The sequence below is a fragment of the Sminthopsis crassicaudata genome, chromosome 2 (genome assembly GCF_048593235.1).
Source record: "Sminthopsis crassicaudata isolate SCR6 chromosome 2, ASM4859323v1, whole genome shotgun sequence".
Taxonomy (NCBI): Eukaryota; Metazoa; Chordata; class Mammalia; order Dasyuromorphia; family Dasyuridae; genus Sminthopsis; species Sminthopsis crassicaudata.
In genome coordinates, this window is record NC_133618.1 from 472644364 (window position 1) to 472662912 (window position 18549).

An 18549-nucleotide genomic window follows, 5' to 3' on the forward strand; every position below is an offset into this window, starting at 1 on the left:
CAAAGACAATTTTAAGAACTGACAGACTTTTTTTTTTTTAACCCAGGCATTTCAGAAAGAACATATTAACTGATGCCTAGAATTTTCTAAAAAAGTTATTATTTATCAGCAAGTAAAGCTAAGTGCATTCTGATCTATGATTATTCATGTCCTTATATCTTGAAGATCTTCTTTATTTGGACAAATCCTGTGATATGCCATAAGCTACAAAATGAAGTTCTTGCAAGTGAAAATGAAGAATTTATCCTCTTTTATATAATGGAAGAACATACCAAATCTTCATTTATATTTCAAATATAAAAATCAAACAAATTTAAAGCCTGAAAAGCTAAGAAAAAAACCAACTATTAACTCTGTTCCTTAGCATATCAACTTTTGCAATAACACAGTATGTTTGCTGACTTAAAAATGTTTATTCTTTAAAAAATTAGTTGCTTTTTATACAGCTATACAAAGTTCTTAATGTTTCTTTGGCAATGGGATATAATGGAATTTTACAACTATATAAAAAAGGTACCTTTGCCTAAGAAACAGTATTTACTGTGTGTACATAGTTGACTGACAAAAGAAAATTCTCTACCATCCAGCACCCTAATTAGTTGACGAAATAAGCTACCTCATAAGGGATATTACAGGATTTCCAAAAAAACTACCTTCTGTGGCTCAAAACACTCACAGTATCACGGCCCCATCTGCAGGTAACTTGCAGTAATTATCAAATACAATTTAGTGATAAGAAAAATCCTCTCAGTGATGAAAAAATACTTATAAGATCCATCGAAGTACTGTTTTAGTTGTGTTTAACTATACATAAGAAATTACTTATCCTTCTGCTATTCCAAATATATTTAATGCTCAACATTTCTGAAGATGGCCATTTTTCAAAAAGTAACTGCATTATACCCTTTGAAATTAAGCAGTGAAACCCCAGTGCTGGTGACAAGTATACAGCAAATTCACTTCTTCATTCTTTTCAAGGATGGAAGCTAATTCTCTGGACCATGAAGACCTAGATAGACATTCACCTAGTTCCAAGACTTTCCCGTAGACTATGCAGCAACTTTGTTGTCTTTCTAAAAAGGGAAAAAAAATTACCTTAAGATTCAAATAATAGTCTTAAGAATAAATTCTTATTTCACCTTTTGCAATATAATTCTCTTTATTTGTAGCCTACATTCATCCTCTCTTCCCAGTCAGTTTAATGATTTTCATTTCAGTATTAGGTATCTTCTACATTTAGCAATTCCTAAATTACTTGGCATAGATAGGACGACAATCATTTAGTTAAACGAATTTTCCAATTCACTATAGGTAAGAATATTTGGATAGTAATTCTGCAGTAGACATGAATATTTCTATCATATAAAGTGGGGACCTGATTCTAAGGAACTCAGATGTAAACAATTGCTGTAGATGAACATTCAATAATTTACTTTTGGGAAAAAATACAACTTACTAGTTTTGTATTATAAATTGTGATAAGGAACATCAATGTACATACTGAAAAACCTCTTTAGTATTTTAAGTTAAGGTAGTCTAGCCACTGGTGACTATTTCAAAACTTCAAAAAGGTTGTGCTGCTAACAAATAGAATACCATCATAAGGCAGGTTGGTTACCAAATTCAGAAGAGGCCATAAGACAGTGTGTTTGAGATAAATCAGAGTAATTTCTTTGTTTTATAGATGAAGACAATGAGGCCCAATGAATGAAGCAAACTGCTAAAGATCATAGGGCTAAGACACAAATTCAAGTTTTTGATTCCTATTCTACTAATCTTTTCTCTATACCAACAATTCTCAAACTTTTAAAGATTGTTACAATAATATGGATATGAAATCGGGAGGGCTTGGACTTGAAAGGCAGCAGTGGTAAACCGTAGGGTAACAATAACAATTCAGAAGAAACAAAAGGAGTTAGTGATAGAATAGACTTGAAAGGGAAGAGATAAATGAATCCTTGGTACTTATCTCGGGGGATTGATGGTACTATTATCAGAAATGTACAGTTGGGAAGAAGAGTCAAGTGAAAGGTGGGAATTATGATTTCAGTTTGCGATATGGATATGATGATAATAACTATTCATATGTATTTAAGAGCTTTAAGGTTATAATATGCTTGCCTTAAAACAATTCTGTAAGGCATTCCAAATATTTCATTTTACAGATGAAGATACTTCAGAATGGTTTGGTTATTTTTTGCTAATAGTTACATTTATGATGTCAGAGCTAAAATTCTTTTGAAAGTCTCTCAAATCAAGTACAGCATTTTTTTTAACTACATGAAATTATTTATTCAGATGATGGGTGTGTATCTATTTAGAGATATCCTGAAGTCATCAAAGTAGACAGTAAAGTTCAGGATTATGTAGGAGAGAAAGAGAAGAGAAAGTTTCAAAAAAAGGATGGGAAGAGTGTCAAAGAGGTCAACTATGATTCAAGACTGGGAAAAGGTCATTGGATTTGACTGAGTATGGATTACAGGGAAGACATTTTGGTAGAGTGATCAGGTAGAAGGCAGATTTCAGATCTTAAGACTGCTAAATTTGATTACTAGGTTTAATTACAAAACTCTGGTAAAATTTGGAATGAAAACTACCATACAGTACTCACCCTATATTCAAAATCTGCAAATTCCCTTCCTCCTCGGCCACCTCTGAATCCACCACGAAATCCTCGAGGAGTGGCAAAGCTACCACCTCTTCCACCCCCACGACCTCGGCCACCACGGAAACCAATTCCTCCTCTACCTCGGTAACCTCCCCGGCCACGATTTGGACGGAGGGGAATTCCAAATGTTTCAGCATTTAGTCTTCTTTCCTCTGCCCAAGTTGGTCTTCTTTCTCTATCATAAGAATAACAGGCCTTCAGATTTGTTACATTAGATTTTCAAAAAAATTCCTTAGCACAAACTGAATCAGTATTTAATTTCTAAATTATTTCAAAAGCAATTACTGGGGGCAGCTAGGTGGCGCAGTGGATAGAGCACCAGCCTTGAATTCAGGAGGACCCGAGTCTGATCTCAGACACTTAACACTTCCTAGCTGTGTGAACCTGGGCAAGTCACTTAACTCCAGCATCGGGGAGGGGGGGAGAAGCAATTACTAAAAAAAGATAATAAAAACAAGTACTTTGTCTAAATCACTATAAGCCACTAAGGTATAAAAAAATTCAGTGTACTGCCCTTAAAGACTACAATAAAGATTAACCACATGAAAATGTACATAACAATAATCAAACTATGTAAAAATCACAAAAAAATACCCTAGTTTAAGATCATAATTTAAAACTGAGATTTACCAAAGCCAAAACCAATGAACAGAAAAAGGAGATTTTGAGTCCCAACTGAATAGTTCTGATTTGTAGCTATTAATCTTTAAGTATGACTATAATTCCAATTAAAAATTCATCCTGTGTGGTATATAGGTCACATTCCTACAATAAAACTATTTTGAAAAACAAAAAAACCAAAACCATATATAGGTATGAAAAATAATTTCATAAAATTATCATAGTAAAATAGACTTAATATATAGAAAAAAAATATATATGTATATATGTACACACATACACACACAAATACATCCTCACCTCCAACCCTTTCTTTTCCCCTTGGAATCTTAGAATTAGACTGAACTTCAGAGGTAATGTAATTAAAAATTTGTACTTGAACAAAAATGCTTTAACCTCCCTCCCCAGCTTGGCAATTAAATATTTTGAAAAGTTAGTTCTTTATTATTTACAACACACAATTTTTCTTTCTTATGTAAGTAAACTTCAGGGCAGAATCTACTTAAAAGATTATACCTATTATCATCACAGGAGATATTATCAAAGAATGATTTAGTTTTGTCATAATAGCAATTAGGTCCAAGGGGATCCTCTTCATCAGCATTTCCTTCACTGTTTTGGGTGTCTACTCCGGAATCACCTTTATCTTCACCATTTACAGGCTTCTCCTGTTTTTCAAGTTTATCTTCTAGTAAAAAAACAACAACAAAAAAACATCATAGAAATAAAAATTTATTAATTCCTATTAACATTTAGAACTTAACATTGGATTAAATAACAAGCAAACCTTTGTTAACTCACCAGTCATACAAGACGGTTTCTGGAAAAGAAATAAGATTTACCTTTTAATTTAAGTTTATTATGAAATTCTCTGTCAATTTCCTCCTTGTTGAATTGTGCATTAGCACTTTCAAAGTCAAAGTCTTTCTCAAACTTCATTGGGCCATCCCGCCGAATTCCAAATCTTCCCCTGCCACCACGATGACCTCCCCGTCCTCTTCGAGGTGCTGAAGGGCCACCTGGAACTTTGAAAATATAGGATAATTAAGACAGTATTCATTCATTATACATCACTGTACAAAAGGCATGTTACTTTTTAAGTCTTTATATAAATCAAACCTTTATTAAAGTTTTATTTTGAAGCCCTCCTGGCAGTTACAATTACTAATCTACCCTAAGCCCAATAGAGTACCTTTGACCACTGACCTTTGCAGTGTCAACTCTACCCGGCTCACCTCCTCTGAGGCCTTCAAAGGTCTCTGGCCATGATCTCTTGAATCTATAGTTTAATAACCAGTAGCACGCTCAAGAACAGCCATGTGTAATCTTAAAAGCCTTTATTATACCTACTTACATAATGCCCTGACTTCTCAGCTCCCTAGTGAACACCTGGTCTGAAGACCCACATGTTCTCTACCAAACTCCTTACCTCTCGGCTATCCATCAGTTTGGCTTGGCTTGGCTACCCTAGGCTAGGGAGCCAGGTTAAAGAGAGCGATTGCTGTCTCTAGTGGGCTGATAAAGGGCCTGTGAGGTCACACACACAGCCAACCAGCAAGAGAGCTGTCACCCATTACGAAGCTATCTCAATATGGACAGGATCCCACCCACAGGGCAGTCCTATATCCACAGAGAATACTTCTGGGCCACTCAAATCTCCTGTTGCACTGTAGTGCCGCCCATTTAAAGGGCCCTTACACCTTAGTATAACATGGAAGTAACCTTTGGCTATTGAACATGAGGCTTCTGGCAGGTCCTTCTAAGTTGGGAAAATTTGGTCCTATCAAGAAACTGTACTTCAGTTTCTGAGATTAGGTCTAGCTAAGTTCAGAAAAGTATATCACGGAAAAAATAACTAATAGATCTGCATTGAAGGAGAGAGAGTAACCACAATGATTAAATCACAGATCTTTGGAGGTAATGAACTTTGTCGAAGAACATAAGATATACAGAAATATAGTTACATGGCTAGACACCTGTAATATCAGAAAAGATGGCACTAAATTTGTTTTTCTAAGTAGTAGGTTGAAATATTAGTACTACCAGTTAATAACCACAACTATAGGAAATGTTCTTCACAGTTCTGAGTCAATGAAGCAGGGGTTGGATTAGATCATCTCTAAGGTCCCATCCAACTCTAATTCCTATAACTTTTAATTGTGGTACTAAGATTCAGCTCTGAATAACTTACTTGCTTGTCTCTTGTTTTCGTTTCTGATTTGTTCATTTTCTGGTCTGGAAATTTTATGTGCTTCAGCTATAGAACAAAAAATATGTAGATCAACAAATCAACTGTTAACTTGATAAATAACTGATATAGCCTTGGTTTGTGAATAGGAATATGAAAAAATAAAAAATAAAAACCCTCACATCATGGTCATGCTCATATTGATCTTCCATTTCCCCCACCCACTTTGAGGGTTAAATTTGATAGACTGAACATTATATAAAGTTCAAGTTTAAGTTTGCTAAGATCACTCACAAAACAAATCCCTTGAATGAAAAGAGGGCTAATGGAAAAATGTTTGGTCAGTCAATTAAAGGAATAAACATCTAAAGTTCTACCTCGCCTGTGCTCTTGATTCTCTATTGCTTTTTGGCTGGTAGATGGCAAAGGTCTGGCTGATACAGGGCTCCTTCTCCCAACAGGTGCTGGAGCAGGTAAGTGGGCCGAGGCGGTCTGTACTGCTTGTTCCATGGTTGGGCTTTTTCTCAAAGGGTCTAACTGAGGGCTTGAACGACCTAAAATGTAACCAAAAGATAAGAAACTACCCTACCCTTATGGATTTCAAATTAATCAATCCAGACCCTAAAAGAAAAATATTTGCATTCTCAGCTCCACTAATCCAGACCGAAGGGAGATATTATTTTTTATAGAAAAGACTGAGTGGGGCAATTATGTCTTACTCAGACCAAAACTGAAAATTGGCCAGCTACTGAATATTAATGCATTTTAATTGAGGATAACTTCACGTCACATAAAAATCTGACCTGGAAAAATAACTGTTTTATAGTTTTTTAGAATTGTTTTAAAACTTAAAGACTTATAAATTGAGGAACAGCACTATCTAATAAAAATTTCTTGGCTAGAATGGAATTCTTATCAGTTAAGCATCACATAACTATAAAATCATAGATTAATAGCTGGAAAAGATCATAAGGTTGACTGGCCCATTCCCTTATTTTTCATATGAAAAAACTGAGGTTCAGATAGATCTTGCCCAAACTCATTAAGCAGAGTAAATGACAACACAATTTGAATCTAGACCTCAAATCCAATTCTTCCTACCTGTATTATATTACTGTTACTCATATAATAAAATATAGGTTCTTTAAAAATTGACACAAAACACATTTCACCACAATGGTCAATACATCTTGAGGCAAACTTAAAAAAAATGTTTTGAGTAAATTTACAATGTTGCAAACCTTCTACTTTTACTCTGAAAGATTGAACACAAATGTGGAATCTAGACAAGTAAAACCTAAAACTCTAAAAGGTACATTTTGATTTAAATTGTTAAATTCTTGTAGAAAGCTAACTAAAATCATTGAAATATACCTTTAATACTTCATTATTGTGATAGGACCATTGTTACAAATGAATGTGTTAATGCTTTCTCTACTTTTTAAGGATGTTCAGTAACTATAACTTTTTGTAACAAATGCTCCTCCCCCCAATAAAAGGGATATTCCAATGAAATGTGGAAGTTGAAATGTTATAGTAATAAGAATTAATAACTTTAAGAGATGTTTTAAAAAATTTATCTTCACACAAAGTCCACAAGTCAGTGAAATTAGAGATAGGCTACTTCTACTTAAAAGACTACTTTGTTGGCTGCCTTCATATCTTTTTCCTCTTTAATAGAAACTGAATGGAAAATACAGGTTGGATATTCATTTGTACCTTCATTTTCATCCAAATAAGTAGACTTATTTTAAAAGCACTTGTGTTGATAGCTGTCAAATTGAAACTCTGGCTTTAAATGAGAATTTATATGCAACTACTAATCAGTTCAACTACCATTAAAAAAAAATATCCAATTTTGTTTGGATGATAGTGATTACAAGTATACTAAAGTTGCTAAATGAGAACTGTATAAGACGAGAGTTACTACATTATTCTTGCCTTGAGTTAACATATCTTAAATGATTTTTAAAGCAATATTTTAAAATCATATGGTGCCTTTCTCTGAGGTCAACATATTTAATTTATAGATTTTTTGTTTTAATTTGAATCTTCAATATTTTCATGAAAACAGGGAATGAGCATATACTGAATCTAATAAAAATGAGCGAAAACAAGAGAAAAAGTTAAGATACTTTCTGCAGATCATATAGCATAACAGTGGGTAATTATAATATAAAACATGAACATATTAAGTTCATTACATGATAAATAGTATTTAAATATTAGTTATATTTGAGAAAATGCCCATTTTTAAAAGATTAGAAAGAACCATTTATTTATCGCTGAGACAACTGGGGTTAAGTGACTTGCCAAGGGTCAGACAACTAGGAAGTGTTAAGTGTCTGAAGCCAGATTTGAACTCAGGTTCTCCTGACTTCAGGGCTGGTGCTCCATCCACTGTGCCACATAGCTTCCCCCAAGGGAGATTTATTAGTGCCTATCTACACTGTGAGGATATTAGAGAAGAAGCAGTATGATAACAATGGAATTATTATATATCAATAGATTACAGATTTATGAGGAAATAGGTTCAAAAAAACTCAAATGTGACTTAAAGTCATATTAATTAATATGTGCTTAAGGTGGTAAATAGAAGTCAGGATTCATTTGTAATATTTTTTCCTTCAATGAAAAATCTGATACTTAAACTGCAAATGAAGATTCTTGTGCTATAAAATAATATAGGATAACTTTACAATATGAAGGACCTCATACTTCCATTTCCTTCCACTTTCTGAGTATTATAAAAATTAGAATAAAGATTCCTATTTGTGAAAGATTTTACAAAATCCAGCAGAACACATTTCAGAGTTTCCAAAATTTTTATCATATATTACAAAATTTGGGTATTGAGATCCATGCAAAAATTTAATTTTAGAAATAAAGTTTTCTACTTCTCAGAGAAAGGCAAAACTACTATGGATTAAAAAAAAAAAAAGAAAGAAAGAAAAGAGAAAAAGTAAAAAAGACAGTTACAGCATAAAGAATAATACCTTGAGATGGCTGTGTTTTAGAAGACCTTGCATCCTGTGTAAAGGCAGACCCGACTGCACTGCTCTGGGATAAGGCAGCACTGGCTGTTGTTTCTGTCCCAAAAGATGTCAGGGAGCTACCAGCTAAAAGAGGGAGCAAAGCAAATATCTTTTAAAGGTAATTTAGTAACAGTCTTCCTAGTTTTTTATAATTGTTCAAATCAGGCTTGTGCATATTTTATGCAAATATTTGGAAAAATCAATTACATTACTTTAAAAATAATGTATTTTCACTTGTAGCTTTTCTGGCAAAATAGCTGAAATTGAGTCAACAAAGGATTGTTTTGCTGTGTGTGAAAGTCTGTTGGGGGTGGAGCATTATGAGGATAGAGAAGAGCCAAAAGAAGGAAGAGATAAAAAAAAATAATAATAATAAAGTAATTATAAGTCAATGACTAAAGGGAAGGCTACCAGAAGATTATCAAATACTAATACAGATAGAATTATTTTTATGATAAGGATTTAATATGTATTTAAAACTAATCTGTGTACTAATTTCTCATTAAATGAATGCTGGCCTTCAGTTGTGATACTGATTAGTAGGAAGTTTTAGGACCTTGAATATATAGGAGTTCTGAGAAAGGATTCACAGAGGAGCTCTGGCAAGTCATGCTAATACTCTACATCTCTGAGTTGTTAGAGCACTGATTATATCACTCATTTTGGTGCCTAATTATAATGTACTTCATAATTAGTTAACTTTCCTATCTCTTAATTGATCATCTAGACTTAAACTGCTGAAGGAAAGCATCAATGCCTGACATTGCCTTTTATGACGCCTTTATCCCACAATGCTATTCATATATAAGATGCTAAGAAATTACTTGTTGAAATGAATAAATACAAGATGTCTGTTCATTTCAAGACATTTACATGCTAGCTGGCATACCTATTACACTGTTCCATAGGTACAATGATTAAAAAGATTTGGATTTGAATCCCACCTCACACCTAGCTATGTGATCCTAAGCAAATCACTTAATCTTTTGTAAAACGGGGGCCAAAAACAGTACATACCTCCCAAGATAGCTATTAAAAAACCAAATGAAAGTATAAAAAGCATGTTGCACACATTATGCAGTCATTATACTTTTACTTAAACATTACATTGATAGGCAAACTTATCATCCTTTGAAGGTAGCCTACTGATTTTCTACAAAGGATGTCAAAATTTTCTTCCCTTAACTTTTTTTCTGATACAGTTTAAAAAGTATGTTATTATTAGGAAATGTTAGTTTATCTTTTATTACTAGTAACAATCATTTCCCCCTTCTCTAAATTTAATTTGGTAGATTAGGTTAAATAGATTCAAAGCTTACAAAATACTGATAAGGAACTTTCTGTTCAAATGTGTAAGTTACTTTATACAGGATAACTATCTTAATTGGACCCTGAACAAGGCTCATATAGTTAGTCAGTTCACACTCTCTTTTACTTTAAACTAGTAAATCAGCCAGTTCTTATACAATAAGCTTTTAATTATAGATGGCAGAAATACTTCTTAAGGTTTGTCTGTTTCATTTGTAAAATTCAATCATTTGTTTACTTATTTGTACAATATATATAAGGGAGCAATCTTAGTTCCAAATGAAAAAGACCAATCCTTAATTGATATTACAGATCTTATACTTAAAGAATTCAAAGTGGAAAAAAAAATCTAAAAATGATAAAAAAAAATGGTGGTGATAATATCATATACACAATCCTGTGCTAAACAAAGAGGTAAGAATATGAAACAGAAACACATCTATCTGATTTCAGTCTAGGACCTGGTTAAAACTGAGGAGACAAATGAATTCAAATTTCTAGAGTGAAGACTGAACAGTTTTGGAAAATTCACATGACACATTAGTTTGCCCTTTCTATAGAAATTAAGATTAATGTTCAATTCTAAAGATTTATGTAAAACAATGTCATTATATCATATTTTTTTCTTATACAAATAAAAATTTAAAAAATACTAAGTGGTCATAGTAATACAGTATATAGTTTAGTATATAGTATATAGTTAAGTTTAAAATGCAAAGTACAGAATTTTATATCTACAAAGAAACCTAAGACATTTTCTCAACTAAATTCCAGCCCTCCCCCCCTTTAAGAGGAAAGGAAGCCAAATCATTTACTGATTTGTTTATAGTCACATGGATAACTATTTACATGTCAAAATTAGAACCCAACTCTTCTGACTAGGTCCATTATTCTTTCCACTGCGTTTATTTTATATTATAATGAATATTTATCTTACAGTAATTTGAGTTATATTTCTTTCCCTATCCACAAACTGACTGACCCTACCATAATTTCTGCTAGCTCTCATCCCTTAACTTTCCTTTTCTTCTTGATTAAATTCTTTCCCTTTGCTCTAAAACTTCAGTAATCTTGCTTCTAAATGTTCTCTACAGTTAGAAAGGATTCACTATCTTTTCTCTACAATTCTCCTCTGTTCTCAATTTCCCTATTACTGTTGAGGGCACCAATTATTGTCTAGGCTTGAATCTTTGGTGTCATTTCCAAATTTTTACTCACATTGGACCAAATTACACAATTTTTTTTCTATCATAACAACATTTCTTGTATATATCTCTTTCCCTTCCCTTATACAGGTATCACCTTAGTAACTGCCTTCATTATTTCTTACCTGGATTATTTAAAAAAATCTTATAATTAATATTCTTGCTTCAAGTCTTTCTGTAGTGGATACTTGTCTTAGTTGTCAAAGTTATTTTGATGATCTTCTGATCTTGTCACCCCAATACTCAAATTCTGGCAGTTCCTTATTCCCTCCATGAACAAATATAAAATCCCATTTCTTTAGCTTTTTAAAATCCTTCACAATCAGGCCACTTCCTACCTTTCTACCCCTTACTACCCCTCTCCACATAAGCTACATACAACACCAAACATCCCAACACTTTTATTGGCTGTTGCCTGGAATACTCTCCCTCTTCACCTTTGCATACTGGTTTTGCTGGCTTCCTTGAAGAATTATTTCAAATCCTACTTTGTGAAGGAGGCTTTTCCTAGGTCCCTTACTGCTAATGCTTTCCCTCTGAGACCTAATATCACCTCTCTCTTTATATTTTGATGCAGACAGTTACTTGCATATTGTCTTTCCTATTAGAAAATATAGTCTTTGATATCAGGTACTGTTTTTATCTTTTTTATTTTCCCAGTGCTCATTACCACTGTGTCTGGCACATATAAAACTCAATCTAGATTGAGGGGGGGAGGGGGGAAGGAAAAAACTTTAATTTAAAAACAAAAAGCCTTTAATATCAAGATTATCTACACACTCATTACTTAGTGTTGAAAATTCCCTTTAATGTGTTGTCTCAACTTGTACATGTATATCACTGAGACCTCAAGAAATGTAGGAGATTCAGAAAATTCTTAGGCCCAAGGATCTCTCCCCTAAGAATCTTAGCATAGTTTTTTATTTTTAAAATTTATTTTCAATTCTAAGGATAAACTTTTTTAGCACCCTCACACCTATTTTCATAGTTCTATCCTTAAAAAAGGAAAAAGTGATTTTTGCAGCCTTTCAGGAAAATAATGTCAAATTATTAAGAATATAGTTGGATATATAGCGTGTGATTGTGACAGGAACAATCAGGGAAATAATAGCTGTACTTTTGAAATTTTCTTCCTTCCTTTCCTTTGTTTCCTCTCTTGCAAAATGGTCCTTTAGCTCAAATAAAATGCCCCAAACTAGGCAATGACAAGTTGGAAATATAATTCCTCTAGTTTAATTTTGAAGCTACAAGAATTACCTATAAAACTAAATAAAGAGTTAGATAATGTTCCTTTTATTACACTAACTCTATAGATATTTAGCCTTGATTTAACTGGTTCTCTGCCTCATATAAAAAAAACTAAGGTCACAGGGAGCAAAAATTAAAACTAAGTCCAGGCTTATAACCTGGCCAAGACAATTTGAGTAATACACATAATATTTCAATTAGTTTCTACCTTCATTTTCCAAAAACAATGGCGCTATCCTGAATCCAGAGAAAGCTATGGTTTTTCTCATTATTTAAAAAGTGAGGCTTTTAATAGTTCTATGCTCTCAGAATATATAATCTATTACCTAATATCTCAGGATGATAAGTTGCTTTTATACTTATTCATTTATTAAAATTAAGACAGCAAAAAAAAAAAAAATAATAATAACAATAATAATAATTAAAAAAAAATTTAAAAAATTAACCTTTCTTTCCTGTCACATTTAAGTATGATAAAATGTTTAAATAAAGCAAATTTAGGGAAAAGATTCTCTAAATGTAAGCTATTGTAAAATAATAAATATTTTGGTAGTTAAGCAAATCTTTAAAAGTAGCAGATGAAATGTTTTGCCCTCTATATAAAATTTTACTTAAAATAGTTGAAAGGTCATCCTTTTATTTGATTTGCAAGCTTGGTACCATTTTATTGTCAGGGTCTTATTTTGAAATAGAGTAAGATAGTGTAATTAAATTATGCTAAGTGAGATTCTATTAAAAAAAAAAAAAAAGTATCAGAAGATTAGCATTGCTTTGCAATGAGCCAAATTGTTACATGACTTAGTTTTCAATATTCACATGAAATCAAGAGTTCCAAAATAATATGATCATAAGATTTGAAAACTTATAATATAAAATTAAACTGTTCTGTGTTATCATTAAACAAAAAAGTGCTGGATTAAAGTATTAAAGTCACCATACTTTCTTTCTTTACTTGTTTAGCATATATTCAAATAAATCTGGAATTTGGACATAAAAATGTAATTGTACCAAATAAGGTTTACATAGTTATATAAGAAAATTTATAAGTTTAGCATCTATGTGATATAACAGGAAAAATGTTAATGTCAATAAAATTATTAAGTAGATAAATTAAATAAAATATGTTTTAGAAATCACATACAATGTAGTTAAAAATGATTTCATAATTATATCAAGAATGTAGGGGAAATTAAACATATTAACATAAAAAAGCACAAGCATGGTTTCTGAATGTGGATTTTAGACAAAAAAAAAAATCTAATTGTATTTTTTTAATCTTCATAAGAAAGAAAATTAAAAGAAAACAAAAACAAAAAACACACCACATACCAACACCAACAGCACCAAACTGCTGCCCGACTAATGGACTTGGGCTGAACTGACTATATGCTGGCATCCTACCAAAAGGACCATAGGAACCCACTGACTGGAATGAAGAAGTAGATGATCCTAGTGAAGACTGAAGGAAAAAAAAAGTTATTCTTTTATTTCATAATTAGAACTGTTAAAAGAAAAATTTTGTTTTCTACAATTAAAAAAAAAAATGGCAACTATTAAAATTTTAATAATGCAATGAAAAGGTCAGAATGTCCAGAACACACATTTAATATGAAAATGGTGAACCATTGAGCAATCTTCTCATTTCATTAATGGCAAACCTTTACAAACAAGTTTTGTGCAATAACATCTATTTTTTATGAGTAGCACAATACCTAGTTTATATAGGGGAATGAATTAAGGTAAAGGTATTTATGTTAGGTACCTCATACAAAATCTCTATAACTTAGAATGACTTATTTTAGCATACTGGCAGAGAGAAATTAAACAAAAATTTATTATACTTAATCAGACAACAAAGGCCAAGATTTTCAATAATCGTAGTGAAAAGAAAAAGGATTTTCTGAAATAACCTCTTTAGGATCTCACCCAAAAATGTATTCTGCAGATAAATTTGTGTGTTTGAATCCTTTTTTACATTTCACAGCAAAAATTCAAGAATTACTTAACATTTCCACATATTTTATTCAACATTTATAGTATGCTTACTGTTGATGGACACCCCTAAATCCAGGATTAGGATTTTTACATAACAAGTTAAGGTTTTCTCCTCCATTGAATATAAACTACTTAGGGTCAGGGACCATTTTCCATGTATTTTTATCATGTGCCTGGCACATAACTGAGTATTTAATAAATGTTGCTTCTTTGTTTTTGAAAGACTGAGTTACATGATATCATTTTGCTTATTTCCTCACTAAATAAGATTAAGCAAAAAAAAAAAAAACAACAAAAAAAAACACCCCCCCAAACTTAAAGCTACATATTATTTTATGTGTATGTGTACATAACACATGTAAATAGGTTTTATTGAAGGGAAATGGTAGATAGCTTTAGTAGGAGATCCATTTTTTTTCCTCCATTAAGCAATGGTTTCAATATAAAGACATCTATTTTGTCAGATTTTCTTTAATTCATGTGGTAGTTAGTAATCAGCTTATCTCCATAAGAATAAGACTTAAAACTATGGCAATTCTCTTCTTAGATGAAAGTGCCTAAATGGGTAGGGGAAATTTATTTTTTAAAAATTCCCTTTCTTCTTTTCTTTTAGAAAATCTAACCTTACAACTCTATGTTATATTTATTTTGGAAAACTTCAGAGCTCAGAAAGATAATATGGCTTTGTTCTAGGTCACAGTGAGTTAAAACAGTTAAAGCTTACTCTAGAATCCAGGTCTCTATAGATATACAAATATTTCTATTATTAAAAAAATGTAAAATGATCAAATTGATGAAAACTAAAAAATAGGCAAATGTTAGTTTATAGCACAGAATGGTGAATTTTAAAGAAAAGAAAAAAAAAAAAAAAAAAAAAAAAAAAAAAGCTATGTATTACAGAGATAGATCCAACTGAAAGTGTTTTTTATACTAAGTGAATATCCTGTTTAAGTAACTGGTTCTGTTGCTATGTTATGCCTGAGATTCAGCAATTTACTATATATGTGTAGTAATCTTTAGTTTGCAATCAAATGAAATGTAAATGTAAAATGAAGTAGTACTAATTTAAAACTTGTCATCATTCAGATTTAACATATTTGACTTTTGGATTCCTAAAATAAAGGAGATGTTTAAAAATCCTTAATTCCTTGAATTGTTAATTGTTAGCAATTTTAAAACAGATCCCCCTTATTTTATAGTATGACGACATGAAGAGTAAGAAATATATTGCGAATATTTTTGTTTGCTTAAATATGTTCATATTTTAAGACATTACATATTATAACTTTTTGGGACTATTTTTTCCCATTGTCTTATGCAATTTCCCTTAATATCCACTATATTTTAATTTATAGTATATATTTAAAAATGAAACTCCATTACCTTTAAAATATTCTGTAATTTTAAAGGTACTAACTATTATAGTATGAAACACTAATTGTTTAACTGTCACAAGTTTTACCTGAACAATAGCTGGGTCCTGAGGCAAAGAGCACTGTGGTTTTGGTGGTTCACAAACAGTGAGGTCTTTAATGTCACTACCACGGAAGATAATGTATTCAAAAACTTCATCACGAGGTGGTATTGGTCGATCTGTTGGTCTGTCTTCTGTACCAAAGGAACGAACTGTCAGGAGAAGAAAACAAGTATAAGATGTCATTTAGATTACATTTAATCATGAGAATATATTGCTATTCATCTGTTAACTGGGAAATGAAGCAAAGTTAGCAAAGTTCCCAACACTAGGCCTATTTTTCAAGTTCTATGTCTTTTAGTTAATCAAACATTTAAGTGCTCACCAGAAGTTGTACAAGATAATGGGGACATAAATACAAAGTATGAAATAATCCCTATTAGCAAAGAACTTATAGAACTCAAGAAATGGAACAGAATATATATTATGATTATGACATGAAATAAAAATTATCTATTAACAAAAAAGTGCCTTTCTTAAAAATTTAAAGAGCTTAACAGGAATAACTGTCTACATAATGGTTCAAAATACAAATACAAAATAAGAGACAAAGTTCACAGTGGCTTACAGAGCTAACCTTATAATTTCATGCACAAGTGATTCTCAGCACCCTAAGCAACACAAGGCAGAAGAGTAACTGTTCTGCAAGTACCAAAGGGCATTTCCACAGTGAGAGATCCCTTTATCAATGAAATCACAGGTCTACATCTTACTTCTAAGAAATAAATACCATAGTGAATTAAATGGCGGTGGTTTTATTATAATGCCAAGCATACAGCAGATGGGAATTGTTTTAGTTAGCATTCTGTAAATATATATCAGAGTTATTTCAGGCTGTCACACCTGTGACATACCTCTTAAATCCATCCCCCCCCCCCTTTCATTTGCTCTACCATTTTATAGTTTGAAGGAAGTTGCCTAGAATAATGAAATAATCAATACTCTCTACATCCTTTTAATTTGTCCTTTACCCCACCAGTTGAGAACAAATGACTTTTTTTCCATTAAAGACTTCACACAAAAGCAATTTCCTTACCCCTTTCCAATATACTTTTGGGATTCTGTGTTATTTGCATATGTGACTTACATAACTACGTGGCTATAAATTCCATGAGGTCAAAGGCTCTCTTCTTCAAATTTTGAATCCCTCTCCCTATAGCAGTGTCTTGTATACAGCAATTAACAAATTTCTGTTGTATTAAAAATTATTAATAGTATTCCTCACAACAAAAGAATCTACGAAGTATATAATGATTACCAAATTATAAAAATGAGATAAAAACGCAAGGAATCGTTACCTTGATATGGTTTCCTTGTTAAGAACACATTCAAGATTTGTAAATAACTACACATCTACACTACCTTACCATTTAGACTCATTTAGAAAATAAGGTTGCCCTAGAAGAAAAAGAAAAATGTAAATGCTAATTTGCTATAAATTCCCCCTTTTTCTTGTTACCTAGCCTATATAACTAAGTCTTTATTATTTTCACTAACCAATGACTTCATCTTACAACTTCAGTTCTTCTGAATCTGGTTTCTACAATTTAAAAGCTATTACTATAATAAAGCTGATGGCTAAGTGGCTAGAGCTAATATCTTCTCAAAGCGGTAAAATCAGTTTTACTCTTTAACATTATATTATTCTTCAGATGATGAAAAGAAGAGCTCAAATTTTTGACTTTATTTCAGAGAAGAAAAGATTTCCCCAACATAGCTTTTATTCTTAAGTTCTTTGGTCAGTCTTATTTTAGGACATTTAGCCAACTTGTTATCTATCTATAATTGTGCATCCAATAGACACTTTATATTCATTTGTTGAATGAATAAAACAATGATGCTAGTGAGGTGATTCTTGCTTAATTATAGCTGAGGCTAGTATGTGCCAAAATGTTTGTGGCAGCCCTTTTTGTAGTGGCTAGAAACTAGAAAATGAATGGATGTCCATTAATTGGAGAATGGTTGGGTAAATTATGGTATATGAATGTTATGGAATATTATCGTTTGTAAGAAATGACCAACAGGATGAATACAGAGAAGCTTGGAGAGACTTACATCAACTGATGCTGAGTGAAATGAGCAGAACTAGGAGATCATTATACACTTCAACAAGAATACTATATGAGGATAAATTCTGATGGAAGTGGGTATCTTCAACATAGAGAAGAGCTAATCCAATTCCAATTGATCAATGATGGACAGAATCAGCTACACCCAGAGAAGGAACACTGGGAAATGAGTGTAAACTGCTAGCATTTTTTTGTTTTTCTCCCCAGGTTATTTTTACCTTCCAAATTCAATTCTTCCTTTGCAACAACAACAAAATTCAGTTCTGCACATATATATTGTACCTAGCATATACTATAACATATTTAATATGTGTGGGAATGCCTGCCATTTAGGGGAGGGAGTAGAGGGAAGGAGGGGAAAAATTCGGAACAGAAGGAGTACAAGGGATAATCTTGTAAAAAATTACCTATACATATGTACTGTCAAAAAATGTTATAATTATAAAATTAATAAAAAAAGTTATAGCTGAGGCTAGAAGACTTTTGAGTTCCCTTGTAATCCTTAAGATCCTAAAAAGAAAATAGTTTATTTTCTTAAGAGTACTGATAAAATGCATTTATAGTTGAGAACTGGCTAGGATAAGGAGAGGAAATCTTCCTTATGATTTTTACACATTCCTAACATGAATTCCTATATTTTCAGACTGTATGTCTTAAAGATTACATTCTATATTAACTCATTACTGGTATTTAAAAAAAATTAGCATCTACCAAGGTTAATTCCAACCACACTATTTA

At 31.9% G+C, this 18549-nt stretch overlaps 1 protein-coding gene across 2 annotated transcripts in view; it reads right to left on the bottom strand.

Annotated features, from left to right (window-relative positions):
• Positions 1-393: 393 nt before the first annotated feature.
• The window catches only part of LSM14A (LSM14A mRNA processing body assembly factor), a 51880-nt gene continuing 33724 nt past the window's right edge, over positions 394-18549 (bottom strand). Inside the window, exons 2-10 of one of the 2 annotated variants that reach the window (XM_074293211.1) lie at positions 15731-15894; positions 13603-13732; positions 8474-8596; positions 5855-6031; positions 5481-5546; positions 4132-4314; positions 3806-3977; positions 2612-2843; positions 394-1073 (exon numbers count right to left, since the gene is read on the bottom strand). In XM_074293211.1, coding sequence (XP_074149312.1) covers positions 1050-1073; positions 2612-2843; positions 3806-3977; positions 4132-4314; positions 5481-5546; positions 5855-6031; positions 8474-8596; positions 13603-13732; positions 15731-15894 — 1271 coding nt within the window. In that variant the 3' untranslated portion in view covers positions 394-1049. The remainder of the gene's footprint in view (positions 1074-2611; positions 2844-3805; positions 3978-4131; positions 4315-5480; positions 5547-5854; positions 6032-8473; positions 8597-13602; positions 13733-15730; positions 15895-18549) is intronic. The other variant, XM_074293212.1, reaches the window with a different exon arrangement.